The 13,549-nt window shown below is 38.1% G+C and overlaps 4 protein-coding genes across 4 annotated transcripts; 2 read left to right on the top strand and 2 right to left on the bottom strand.

The window, feature by feature from the left end:
* Positions 1–1,853: 1,853 nt before the first annotated feature.
* Positions 1,854–3,406, top strand: LOC110739102 (protein MAIN-LIKE 1-like). The gene is made up of 2 exons (XM_021919554.1): positions 1,854–3,200; positions 3,284–3,406. Exons 1-2 carry the CDS (start codon positions 1,854–1,856, stop codon positions 3,404–3,406), a joined length of 1,470 nt encoding a protein of 489 aa, XP_021775246.1.
* A 2,224-nt stretch (positions 3,407–5,630) lies between these two features.
* LOC110739101 lies at positions 5,631–7,236 on the bottom strand. Its single transcript, XM_021919553.1, has 2 exons — positions 7,189–7,236; positions 5,631–6,266 (listed from the first exon to the last, which is right to left on the bottom strand). Exons 1-2 carry the CDS (start codon positions 7,234–7,236, stop codon positions 5,631–5,633), a joined length of 684 nt encoding a protein of 227 aa, XP_021775245.1.
* Positions 7,237–8,351: 1,115 nt separating this feature from the next.
* Positions 8,352–9,747, top strand: LOC110739107. The gene is made up of 2 exons (XM_021919558.1): positions 8,352–8,588; positions 9,182–9,747. The coding sequence occupies exon 2, from the start codon at positions 9,256–9,258 to the stop codon at positions 9,727–9,729; it is 474 nt and encodes a 157-aa protein (XP_021775250.1). The 5' UTR covers positions 8,352–8,588; positions 9,182–9,255; the 3' UTR covers positions 9,730–9,747.
* A 248-nt stretch (positions 9,748–9,995) lies between these two features.
* LOC110739106 (GDSL esterase/lipase At1g71250) lies at positions 9,996–11,786 on the bottom strand. Its single transcript, XM_021919557.1, has 5 exons — positions 11,394–11,786; positions 11,183–11,310; positions 10,810–11,049; positions 10,327–10,582; positions 9,996–10,229 (listed from the first exon to the last, which is right to left on the bottom strand). The coding sequence occupies exons 1-5, from the start codon at positions 11,686–11,688 to the stop codon at positions 10,021–10,023; spliced, it is 1,128 nt and encodes a 375-aa protein (XP_021775249.1). The 5' UTR covers positions 11,689–11,786; the 3' UTR covers positions 9,996–10,020.
* Between the last annotated feature and the right edge of the window lie 1,763 nt (positions 11,787–13,549).

Here is a 13,549-nt window from a genome sequence, read left to right as displayed (position 1 = left end):
TGTTTTCTCTCATTATTTTGATACTCACATTAGTTTCAATCATGTTGTCGTGTTGTGTCACATAGTATAACTCTATCTTTTCTTGAACTGGTTATTCAACAAGGAGGTGTCAAAACCATACCCAACTTAAACCAAAACCGACCTAAAAATTATTCAATTCAGATTTCAATCCATGAACATAATTATTTAGTATGAGTATGAGTCAAGTTTAAAAATAGACTCGACTTTATCGAATCTGATCCGGACACCCAAATTAATCAACGGGTGTTGTTAAACGTCGTTCGCAATTTACTAGGTAACGTTCGCATTTCATACTTGAATTTCCAAAATAGCCCTCCGTATATAAATACTCGATAAACTAAGTTAGGACATTTACGAGACATTTCCCATACTCTTTCACACTTTCTCTCTCTAAAACCTTCCAAAAAATCTGAAATTTTGAAAAAAAAAAATCAGAATTTTTTTTTTTAAAAAAAAACCAAAAACGTTGAAGGTTACTCAAACACAATCAAATCTAGCAATCAAGCGTTGAATCCGACAATGGGAGACGGACGAAGAATTAGGCTGACGTTTGGTGGTCGTGGTGGCGGCGTTAGCGGCTGCGAACCGGTGAGTTTTTTTTTTTAAGGTTTTGAATTTTGAAAAAAAAAATCTGGAAACCGTGACATCTGCCCGGATATTCCGGAAGTGAAGGAGAACTTCCGGAAATTTCAGGCGAAAGTGGTGGTTTCCGCCTGAAATTTCCGGAAGTTCTCAGCCACTTCCAGAATTTCTATGCGGAAGTGGTGGTTTCCAGATTTTTTTTAATTTTTTTTTCTTTTTTCCCTCGGTTTCGTTGATTTCTTGCATTATTTTTTTTTAATTTTTATTTTAAAAATATTTCTTTCCTTGATTTGTGGCATTAAAAGAATAATTTTTTTCTTGATTTAGTATTGCAGTAATTATTGTTATGTATTTTTTCTTGATTTAGTATTGCAATAATTATTGTTATGTATTTTTTCTTGATTTAGTTTTGCAAAAATTATTATTTTGCAATATTTCTTTCCATGAGTTTTAGTTTTGCAATAATTCTTGATTTACATTTTAATAAGTTTGTTATTGTTATGTATTGTGTTTATTGTTATGTAAAATTTATTTGGTTTGTATTGGTATTTGTTATTGTTGTTATGTATTATGGTTGGTGACTTAAATTGTTGTTATTGTTATTGTTATTTTTTTTTGTGGTATTGTCGTTGTTGCATTTTAATTTTGGCAATTTTGTGGTTAATTATAGTTTAGATTTGGTCTATTATTGTGTTGAAATTATTTGTAGTGTGTTATTAGTGTGTTGTTATTGTTAGTAGTATATTAGTATTGTAAGAATAATATTATTGTTATTGTTAGTAATGTTGTTATTATTGTTTATTTGATTTGATTTATTATAGTTTTGATTTGATATTTTTGAATTTGAATTATTATTGAAATATGATTCTGTACTTATTTATTTAATGCAGATTGAGGGTTATGGTCCTCATCATGTAAGATCAAGACGTTTGAATGCGTCTGTTAAGAGGGAGTTAGGTGGTGCAGGACCTTCGGAGGCACCGTTTCATCATGAGCAGCAGTATGGGACTGCTGGTACTTGGTCGGGGGAGCACCAATCAGATGGGAGCGCCCCCATGTACTCGTCGGGTAGAGTGCCTATATCTGACGATGAGGACGACGAGTGAGCTAGTCATGCTAGTCGAGATTCAGAGTAAAACCCTCATGATTATCATACCGTTTATAGGGGTGACCATGGGAGATATGTTAGTAGTAGTGAACCAGTTCAAGCTTCTACCAGCTCGTCAAAGTCATGGGTGGTGTAGGAGCCGATGTCAGGTGGGCCTGAGGATGGTACTGTTATTCCTAGTTTTAGGGGTCACGTGGCTGCCTACATATGGAGTGGACAGGAGCGAAATGTTCTGCGGTGTTTGAGCAGGACACAGTTGTGTTCTGTATTGGGTAACTGGCGAGGTCGTCTTGCGCGGGAGCACTTGGAACTGATTGATGGCAGTGGTCTATCTCACTTACCCGGGATCATGTTCAGGCGATTTGACTGGCCCTTGATTTCTGCTTTTGTTGAGAGATGGCAGCCAGACACGAACATGTTTCATATGCCATTTCGGGAGATCACGATCATGCTGCATGATGTGTATCGTATTCTAGGGATTCGTGTTGATGGTTCCATGGTTTCCACTACGCCTTGCACGGACATTTTACGGGACGCGTGCTCGATTACCTTGGATATGACTGTGGAAGAGCTGGATGAGAAGTGCGGTACTAAAACCGTATGGCAGGGTAGTGGGGTGCTGACTGAGAGGATAATGGAGTCGACCTTGGAGGCGCAGAGACCCTTCAGTTTCCATTACAGGGTGTACCTGTGGTTAGTACTTGGCGGATGTTTGTTTTTGGACAAGAGTGGAAACCGTACTCATCCTGCCTTCCTCAACGAGCTTTTTATTGAGGATGCTCAGATTAATGAGTACTCCTGGGGTTCTGCTATGCTAGCATACATGTACCGGCAGTTGGGTACAACATCACGAAAAGATACTGATTCTATCGCCGGCTGTCTTACGGTTCTGCAGGCGTGGATCTACAAGTACTTTCCGTGTTTTCGGCCTCAACAGAGGAACTTGACCAGAGAGCTTACTGTTCCTCGTGCGTCCGCCTGGGATGTCGGGTTGGGGTGCCCCAACAAGAGCATGGAGCGCCTCCTCACTTTTCGTGCTAGGTTGGATCATCTGACTGACAATGAAGTTAACTGGCTACCGTACAGAGTTGATCCAGCACGACGCGTGCTTGCTACTCTTTTCATTAGCTGCATCCAGTATCGTAGCATCATTGAGCCATATATGCCTGATCGAGTGGTTCGACAACTTGGATACGTCCAGGGCATTCCACAAGCCATCATCATGCCTGAGAAGGCAAAGAGACCGACGAACTTGAAGATGTATCGAGTTGACTTTCCACCAGAGATGACATATGTGATGTGGACTCGGTTTGTCCCTGGTGTATCTTTCAGTGTCGTGGTAGGTGCCCTCAGCAGACTTGGTGGTGGTGCTCCTACGGTCGGTCCTGGTTACATGCAGTGGCTGTACCGATTTTCTCATCCTCGTGTTTCTCCAGTTACGTCATCACATGAGAGTCGCGCACTGCTAGAGAGAATTAACACGGATTATGTAAGTACTCGTGTTTTTTTTGTACTATAATTATGATTAGAAAAACTTGTGAATTATTTAATATGTTGTTTTTTTAATTGCAGTGGATGGGTCGGTCCATGGAGGTCATCAACAGGACACTGGAGGAGTATCCGAGCTTGTCGCGTGATACAAGAGCAATGGCTGAGGCGCTACGAGCTGATTGGAGGGCGATGATGGGGTTGTGAACTTGCTTTTTGTAATTTTTATTTGACTTGTACGCATTTCGTACATATACTATTTATTCGTCATGTATTTTAAGGATTGAACAACTATTGTTGTGGTTTTGTTGAAACTTTGTTTAATTAAGTTAATTTCGTTACAAATTACATAACTACAATTGTTTAACATAAATGAAAAGTACAAAAATATGTTCAGTATCTAATTAAGGCATCCCACATGTTCCTTCTAGCTGCGTAACGCTGATCCCAACCGTCAACACTTGGGTCGTGGTTCTCAGTCCACCAACCTGCAATCAGGGGAAGTAGCGAATCTGGTGCAAGTTCAATACAAATAAAATGTGAGCCCCCAACTGTTGCGATGACAAACTCTCGCTCCGGTGCCGTGACCCCCCTTCTTGCCCGCAACGGCAATATCGTGAGGCATGGGTAGTAGCAGGTTGGTGTTTGCCCTACACCAAGAATAATAACCACTGCGTTGAACCAAGTCATAATAGGAAATAAATCTTGAATTACAGCCATCCAATGACGGGAATCAACCGCCCCACTGTCCCATCGAATACGCTCCACATTAATCTCAAGTCTTCCAAGCCCATAAATCCTCTCATAAAGGGCTCGATAACCGAGGACCTCATTCGCTATTGTTTCTCGAGCGTCATACCATCGCCCTTGATCACCGAAGAAGAACTCGGCCACACAACGAAACCCACAGTTTCCATCGCCTATGACATCCTTCCATCCTGTGATGTAAGGCAACATCGGCCCTGGAAGCGAGTGTCGATAATGGCTTAGGCTAATGTCATTTACAAATTCAGGGTTCAGTTAATAGTTTAGTAAATGCTGACTTATGCGAAAAACACAACACTTAATCGTACATGTTTGCCGTGCACCACGTTCAGTGTATTGGCGGTTTACATGTTCAAAATAAGAACAATCACGTCTTGTATCATTGTTTCTTCGTCGACCACGAACCTGGTGGTTTACAACAGGCTCTCTGAGATCAAAATGATCCGGATGCAGCTCCTCTTCAATGATGCGAGACACATTTCGAAGAACAGCAGGATCACTACCGATTACCTCATCCATCAGAGAACGAAAATGTGCGGCGTCCGCGGTCGAGTCATTGCCAGGCACCGTCCCGTCATCACCATCACCAATAACCAAGGTCCTCCAGAACGGGTGAATTTGCCTAATGTACAATCATGTCCCAGCAACTAGCGAATCATGTATCTGGCAAGCACAGGGCAAACCGTGGGTCACACGCATTGCACATCCACATCGTTCGTGCACTTGATAACTCAGCTCCCTCATCCTCCTTGTCTCCTCATCGAGAACCTTCAAACAATGCTGAGACACATTCCCGTTTATACGTGACAGTGGCAACTGTCGATACTTTTGACCTATCTTCGACCTAGAAGTTTCCAAACCATTACGAATTGCGATGATCTGATTACCAATGTGGCAATGAACTCGAGCCCATACGGTATCCAAAGAACCTGCACATTACAAAAAAAAAACCATTATGATTTATAACTCAAATACCTACAACAAAGTACATACTTGAACTACAATAACCAAACACCAAACCTGTTGAGGAATCAAACCACATCTTCACGACCGAATGTTGGCTCTCAACTCTGCAAGTGCTGGTGTTGCCATAATGTAGAACTTGGTTTGTCCAAAATGTCACAAACTTCGTTTTATGACAAAGCCATGTGTTCTCTACATATTGTATCACTGCTGGATAACTTGCCCACTTATCTTTCATTATATCTACAGCGGCCTCATAATTGTCCTCAGTTGCAGCGTCCATGATACGTTTCCATGTTCCGTTTTTGAAAGACGCACCGATATTCTTGTTTTTGAACATAGCAATGACCCGAGCCTCCACATCTTTGTTAATGTGCCATCGACAAAGTAAGTGCGAGGTCCCTGGAAACACTTCCCTCAATGCAGCACATAGCCCAAGCTCACGGTTTGTCAAGAAAACCGACGGCTCCTTATCATACCCAATCACGTCTCTCAACCTCTACAAAACCCATCGATAGCTTGTCGTGCACTCGTTGCGCATGAACACGTAACCGACAAGAAAATTCTGATTTGTCGGTGTCACACTAACTATCTCAAAGAACGGCATCCCGTATCGGTTAGGCTTGTAAGTGGAATCCATGCCGATCACATATGGGTACGTCCGTAGGATGTCTACCATGACTGGGTGCGCCATAAAGGCGTGCTATAAAACGCCTTCATCATCAGACATGACCCAGTAAAGATACTGACTCTGTCTCGCCAAATGTAGAAATTGTTGAACAACTCCTCTCCCATCAGACATCTCCGCTCTGAAGCCATTCTGGCAGTTGTAGATGTGTCTGATGTTTGGATGATCATCAGGAAATTGCTCCGCAATAGTCGCCATGATGTTACGCGGTGCAACCTTAGACTTCGTCATGTCACGCACAACCTGCTTCGCATTCGGGCTCAACCCACTAATTTTACGATGACCCTCTGGATACGCAATCATTGGATGGTTGTGGGTCCCAGTTGCATCATTTTTCGCCCGGATAACCCAAGTATTGGTGATGAACTCATAACATATCTTGATGTAGAAAGAACAACCAATGCCCTTGGTTTTGGTGTCCTTCCGAATTGCGTTCTCAAGATCTCTCGCCTTACTCCTGCGTCCCCGATCACATATTAAATATCGATATGGTCGACCATCCCTCTGTTTGTTGAAAGACGATTTCACCAAAATAAATCCCAGGTTTATTGCAACAGCATCCGCCCATATAACTGCATCCTCAAACGTTAGAAAAACCGTGTCTGTCACAAAATGTGCACTGTAATTCACAACGTCATCGCCGTCTTCAACCTCCGAATCCGATAAAATTACAACACAAACAAATAAAACGTGCAAGGATTAGTATTTTAAATTTAACAACAACAACAACAACAACAACAACAACAACAACAACAACAACAATAATAATAATAATAACAATAATAATAATAGTAATAATAATAATAATAATAATAATAATAATAATAGTAATAATAGTATCAATAATAATAATAATAATAATAATAACAATAACAATAACAATAATAATACTAATAATAATAACTACATAACATTAACAAATAATAACTAATATAATAATAATAATAACAATAACTAACATTCACATAAAGTAATACTAACAAAAAAAAGTAACAATAACAATAATACAATATAAAAAACAATTACAAACAACAAAATTTACGCAACCCAATTTATGCGCACCAAAACAATAAAAATAATAAACATCCACAAACAACAAAATAATCATACTAACAACAACAATAATATTAATAATAATAACAACAATAGTAATAATAATATTAATAATAATCATAATCATAACAAAAATTTAGTAATATTAACAAAATTAATAATAAAAATAACCATAATAATAATAATAAGTACATAATTTTAACAAATAATACATAATATAAACTAATATAACTATTATTCATAATAAAAATAATAAAAAGACAATTACGTAAAAAATAAAAAAAAATTATATAAATGGGACATCCGCCCAAATAATCCGGATGTTTAAGTGGGGATCCGCCAAAAATTTCCGAATCTCCCACTTAACATCCGGAAATTTCAGGCAGATGTTGAAATCCGGATGAAATTTCCGGATGTTAAGTGGGAGATTTGGAAATTTTGGGCGGATCCGCACTTAAACATCCGGATTTTTTGGGCGGATGTCCCCTTTCCAAAAAAAAAAAAATTACGAAAAACTCACAGATTCTTCCAACGAACCCTCCGGCGTGTGAACGTTGTCGTTGTTCATCGTCAAACACCGATCGGTACACTTTCCGTTTCTACCTTGGGATTTTTAAATTCCTCGGGATTACCGTACAATGGTGGGACCGAGAATTTTTGGGGCTCGGGATTTTTTTAACACAAGTGGTGGGCTCGGAAATATTATTTAGCTTGTCGGTAAATAAAGTGACTCATGGTGAACCCTTATATAGAAAAAATACGCACAAGAGCAAAAATGTCATTTTACCTAAAAATGGAGCGTCACCCTGTAATTTACGAACCCACGAATAGCAGTTCACTTAATCAACACCTCTAATTTAACACCCCCAATGGTCCTCCCCCTTCATGTTGGCTTTTAGAGGCCCTAAAATAATTAGCGCCGCAGCGTTCTCCAGACTTCCAGTAGATTCTATAGGTGGAAGTAAAAGCGGTTTCCAGAATTTCACTTTTTTTTTTTTTTTTTTTTTTTTTGTTTTTGTTTTTGTTTTTTTTTTGACAAATCCAGAATTTCATTTCAGATACAGAATTTCACTGGTAAAAAATTGACACCCGTAAAAAATTCCAAGAGTTGACAAGTTTCACCGAAGCTTCTTCTCTGTTCGCTCATCAATTTGCAGGTACATTTCTCTTTATATTTTCGAGGGTTTTGATTACACTCTAATCAGAAATTACTGATATACTGTTCAATTTACGTTCAATTGCATCAAAATTGTTGAATTTACGCCCAATTGTTTCATCAACTATGTCGTTGTAAAACCCTAGTTTTTCAAGTTTCTTCAGAAATTTTCACGATGCTTGTTTTTGTTCGGTTCAACTGTATGTAATCTTTAGGTTTTTTTATCATTCTTTGATGCAACTCGTACAAATAATGAGGTTCATTTTGGGAAGATCGCCTAGCATTAATCAATTAGGGTTTTACTCGGTTGTTTGTTTCGAAAGTGATTTTGATTAGAAATTCATAAACGAAGTTGCCACTGTCTGAGCAAGATGTCTAGTCAGAAATTTGCTGCAGTATTTAATTTGTTCTTATTCGATTATAGTATGATGCTAAATTGCTACTGCTTTGCTCTTTCTTTGTCAAAAATATTGCAGGAAATTAATCAAACAGCAAAGATGGCCATGAACATTGACATCGAACGCGAAGGCAACACATATTTGATCACCATGGGAAAGACAAAATCACGGCTACATGTTCAAGGAAACTCTATCTATGGGCGGAGCAGTCGCAGTCGAAGGCGAAGGAGTGGGTCAGTCATGTTCAAAAGATTCATCGAAACAGGAACAAGAAGCAACCCCTTGTTGTTAGCCTCTGCGCAATTCGGAAAGTCGACCATTCTGATGGTGAAGCACAGATATTCCTTAAGCCTAAGCAGGTTAAATGTACGCAAATCCTGCCTTTCAATTCTATGTTTTATCATGAATTTATACTATCTGATCTGTTGTTTAAAGTTTTTTACCATATAATAAGAATATAGCTTAACCAAATGTAGCATATTCTATAGCACCATAATAGGTATTTTTTATAGAAAAATATGTGAATAATGTGGATGTCAACGAGGTTGATTAAACTTTTAGGGTAATTTATGAGTATATGATGTGTAATTATACGAGTATATGAGATCTTTTCGGACTAATTGTGGGATTGATTTATTTGCTCATTTTCTTGTAATATAATGGTTTCTTGTACACGTTATGATGATATTTGGAGTCTAGAAAGAGAAGATAATTAATCTATTAAATACTATCTAGATAAAGATATATTTCTATGAGTGGATAGTTATCAAAAGTCCTTGAAAAACAGAATATGATATCATATGAATCCATGATTGATTATTTATATTGAGACTTAGTGCTGGTTTCTATGAGATTAACTTGATTGTTATGTGAAATTAATTGTATGTGATTTCTTTATATGATAGTAGCTTAAATTAATTAACAAACTTTTGTGATTCGGTCTGATTTCACAATTTCAGGGTACAAACAAAATGCTCCATATGATTTAATCATATTATGTGTGGGTGAGCAATGTCTTCTCTGGGAAATTGAGATGCAACCGAAGGATAGCTTTCATCTTAAAGAAGGTTTTAAACCCTGCGAACTACCCAAATTTCTTAAAGACTTCCTAAGCAGTGATCGAACCATTGTTGTGGGGTTAGGGATAGACACTGTTTTGAAGAAGCTCCAAAGCGATACTGATCTGTTGATTTCTAAGCAAGTTGAGATCAGAGATTTTATGCAAGAAAAATTTGGAGATCCTAAATACAGTGGAGGGTTTACGAAGCTTGACTTAGGGAAGTTGTCTAAGACACTACTTGGGCCAGAAAGGGAGGTGGTGAAGCCTAGACACATTCTATGGAATAATGGTGTTCGTTATGGTGATTTTTCTGATGATTTGATTACCTATGGTAGCATTAAGGCATTCCTTGTTGCTAAGATGTATTCTGAGTTATGTGATCCACAATCAGCAGAGAACTTGAAAACAAAATGGAATGTTGCCCTCAATGCGCATTTGGTGACTTAGAAGAAGATTAAGGCCAAGTTCATCTTAAGGTTTGCAATCTGTGTGTTAGAAAAATTGGCTAAGAGCTTTTTTGTGATCATGTTGGAATTGACTACGAATATTGAATGAACTATGTTGTTTTATGTGCGAAACAATGTAATGTTTGGATTAATGGTAAGCTTGTTTTATTTTTAATTTCTCATCTCAAAGTTTTCTCAAAACTACTTTCCAGGGTACAAAAGTCTTTTATATCATAAGCCAGGTACTGAAACTAAAGGAAACAAAGCATATGTTTGAAATTGTTGATTAAGATTATATAAGAGCCAACTGCTGGAAATTGATAGGATAGCAATCAGAAGGAGGTCCGGCGAAAGCACGTTGAGCTAGTATAGCATTTGCGGCTTCTGTGGTGTGATAAGCATCCCAGAACAGATACTGGTTCCTGTTCGGACAAGGAATTGCGTTTGGCAAACATGTAACCTCTCCTAATCCACAACACGCCCTATCAACAACCGAAAATCCTGCATTTACATATCGAAATTTATGTATTAGACTAATTGGTTAACATAATAAATTATGGTCAATATTTTTACAACTAGATGATTTAAGAAATCTTACCATAGGCAGCAGGATTGTTAAGTACATCCCCCATAGCACCATATGCATTGAAATAAACAAAGATTGCGGCTGGATGATTAGCATTAAGCTGTGTCACGAGTGATCGCAGCCCTTCATTAAAGGTACCTATAATCTGATTGACATAGTCCGCACATCTCCCTTCAGGTGCTTGTCTTGCTGCCTTCTGATTTGGTGTGCAACCAATAGGCGCTAATCCTACTATGAAAAATTTTCGCAATCCGACATTGTATAACGCCTTACCAAAGGAAAGGTGTATACGTTATTAGATTTAATTTGTTACATTAAAGAATCCAAGAAAACACATTATATTCTTAATTTGGTGTCCAAAATAATTGACATTGTTCAACCTTATATGAAATTGTATCGCTTAAACAACCACTTGTATTATTTTAGGAAATTTGACATTTTTAACCGTATATATATGTGACTATTAAATCAGGACGAGAGTATAAGTATGTATACCAAAATCTGACGAGCATAACTGTTGAGGAGAAGATTGGCAAACTCGGGAGGCCTGTAGTTGTAGCTAGAATCATATGAAGACATGAGATAGTTATTGATGTAATCGTTGGTTCCAAATGCCAAAAATGCTACAGATTTTTCCAGATATTGAGTCATATTCCTTCCGGTCATCATGTTCCTCAATTGATCCAAAGACCTCTCGAAGTTTAATACTTGTTGGCTTAAGCTAAAACGATTACCCTGCATAACAACAACAAAGCCTTAGTCCCAAAATGATTTGAGGTCAGCTAACATAAGAAACTATTCATGAAAATATAGATCTGGTAATGAAAAATTGAGTGTATCTTAGAAAAACGGAGGAAGTAGAAATTACCCAATGTCGACTAGTAACATCAAGGATACCAGCACCTGCTGAAGCATAGTTGACACCCCTAATAATTCTTAAGCCGATGGCAGCGGGGTCTGCAAACGCTGGAAGATAAGGTATGGCTAGCCTTTCTCCTATTAAACAAATTAAATTAAGTGACATTAAGAAAAAATGTGAAGAATAATATATCATACGGCAGATTATGCACATAGCTTACCGAGTATGTCAATCACGGTCCTGCCATTACAAAACCTTCCGGATGGGCCTTGGCGAAAGTCACAACCATAAGGCCAGTAATTTGATTTTGCAATGGAGGCAAGATAGTTGGTGTTTCCTGAATCGACTATTGAATCTCCGAATGCAAAGATGGCTGAAACAGGAGATGCACCTACATCTACTTGTGAAGGTAACTTAGTAGAATTTGTTACAACTAAGTTTAGCATTAAGAACAAAATTGCTATGTAGTAGGATTTCATTAGTACCCTTATTTGGGAGGAAAAATAGGTACTCATTGAAAGAAGTAACTTCTTGTGAATTGAGTTTATCTTAGTGAAAGTGTTGTGATTATGTCAAAATGCAGGGTGATGGTTTTATAGGCAGTAGAAAACGAGATAAGTACTTGAGGACAAATTTGACATTAATGGTAATATCATACTCCCCCTATCCCTTATTGACAGTCTTTTATGGGCAATTTTCACGGGAATTAATAAACATAAATAAGTAGTAGTAAAAGTACATTGGAAAGATAAATTTATATTGGATATGCAAAAAAGTAGAGAGAAAAAGTAATAAAAATACATGGAAAAATTAAATTTGCACAAATATTGTTGCAAATTGGAGAGCATTTTGGTAAAAAATTAATATTAATGGTACTTGAAAAAAGCAAATGAGACTATTATTTTGGGACTTAAAATTGGCCATAAGGGACTATCAATAAGGGACGGAGGAAGTAGGAATCATCTCTATTTTAGAAGTACAAATAATGTGGACATTAATTTTATAGTCAAAACAGACAATTTACCCATCAAAATGACTTCTTAGTTAAGTTTAAGGATAATCATTAATAGTCCTAAAATGCTATAAATGTGTTCAATACATTAACAAGTTTGCTTTTACACACTTTATGACCTCAAAACAAGAAAAACGAGAGGGAAAACACGAGGAAAGAAAACGGGTTAAGCACTACAGAATGCATAGCAAGCATTTTCTCACACTTTTCCTTAATTTGAGGGTGTTACTTAGGATGAGTTGAAGTAATGCATATCTTAGCCTGCTTTTTCTTGTTTTTCTCTTCGTTCATATCTTACCAAATTTGCATCAGCACGCAGTACACGAAACAAAGCTTGCACACAACACCCAGCACACAACATGTAGAGCGCGGCACACAGCCCTTCCTTCACATTATTCGTCATCGTTGCAGGCTGATCACATTCTTTGGACAATAGCAACATTTAATGATAACAAACCTCGTTGAAAGTACACCTTAACGGACAATAAAGATTAGTAAGTCTTTAACTCTTTATTCATTCTAGGTGTATACGGCTTGAGAAATATTTGTAAGATTAAGCTTGTATTCATTCATAAGTTGGCCAAGAATATAAATAGAGTACTGTTTCAGGGTTTTCTGTGTCCCTCGGGAGAGTTACGTCACCAACACTGGCCAGCGTCTGTACCTGCAAAACAACGGAGATTTCGATTGGGTGGAGTTCCGCCTCCGACAATCAAGTTAGAACGTGTACGGAGAAAGTGAAAAAGGTGCGGAAAAGATAAAGGTAAATCTTCTCGGATTCCGAGATCAGGGGTTTTCTCTGATGTGTGAGAATTGATAGTCTTGTAATTAATGAACGTGTCCCCAAAGTGGGGTGAATCTCCTTATTTATAGGGTCATTGGTAAATGTGCCCCTATCTAGGTCATTCTGACCTAGATTTAGGGGGTTGCGCCGTTTTGCGGCTTTTCTCGGGAATTGGGCCCTGAAGGCCATCTTTTTCCCTACTGATTGGGAGTGTTACGTGTCAGCTAAGGATTGGTTCATTTTGAACCTCTCCTAAGGTGACACGTATCACCTTCTGATTGGGCCACGTGGCTTGGGTATTTTTACCCAAAACATTTGCCCCTCACAGGTGTGACGTGGCATGCCACGTGGCGCCTGTGACACTTGTCACTTAGGCATTGGTGAACAGTTTTAACTGTTCACCTTCTAGTGGAAATTACAGGAATGCCCCTGAATTTACCCCTCTATAAATAGGGTTTTATCCCCCCCCCTTATTTTTGTCATTTTTAAAAAGTCTAGAGAGAGAGAGACAAACGTTCTAGAGAGAGAATATCTGACAACCGCCTGTGTACTTATCAGACAACCGCCTGTGTACCTTCCA

This window comes from Chenopodium quinoa, unplaced genomic scaffold (genome assembly GCF_001683475.1).
Source record: "Chenopodium quinoa cultivar QQ74 unplaced genomic scaffold, ASM168347v1, whole genome shotgun sequence".
Taxonomy (NCBI): Eukaryota; Viridiplantae; Streptophyta; class Magnoliopsida; order Caryophyllales; family Amaranthaceae; genus Chenopodium; species Chenopodium quinoa.
The sequence above is the reverse complement of the archived record's forward strand: the minus strand, read 5'-3'. Positions and strand labels throughout refer to the sequence as shown.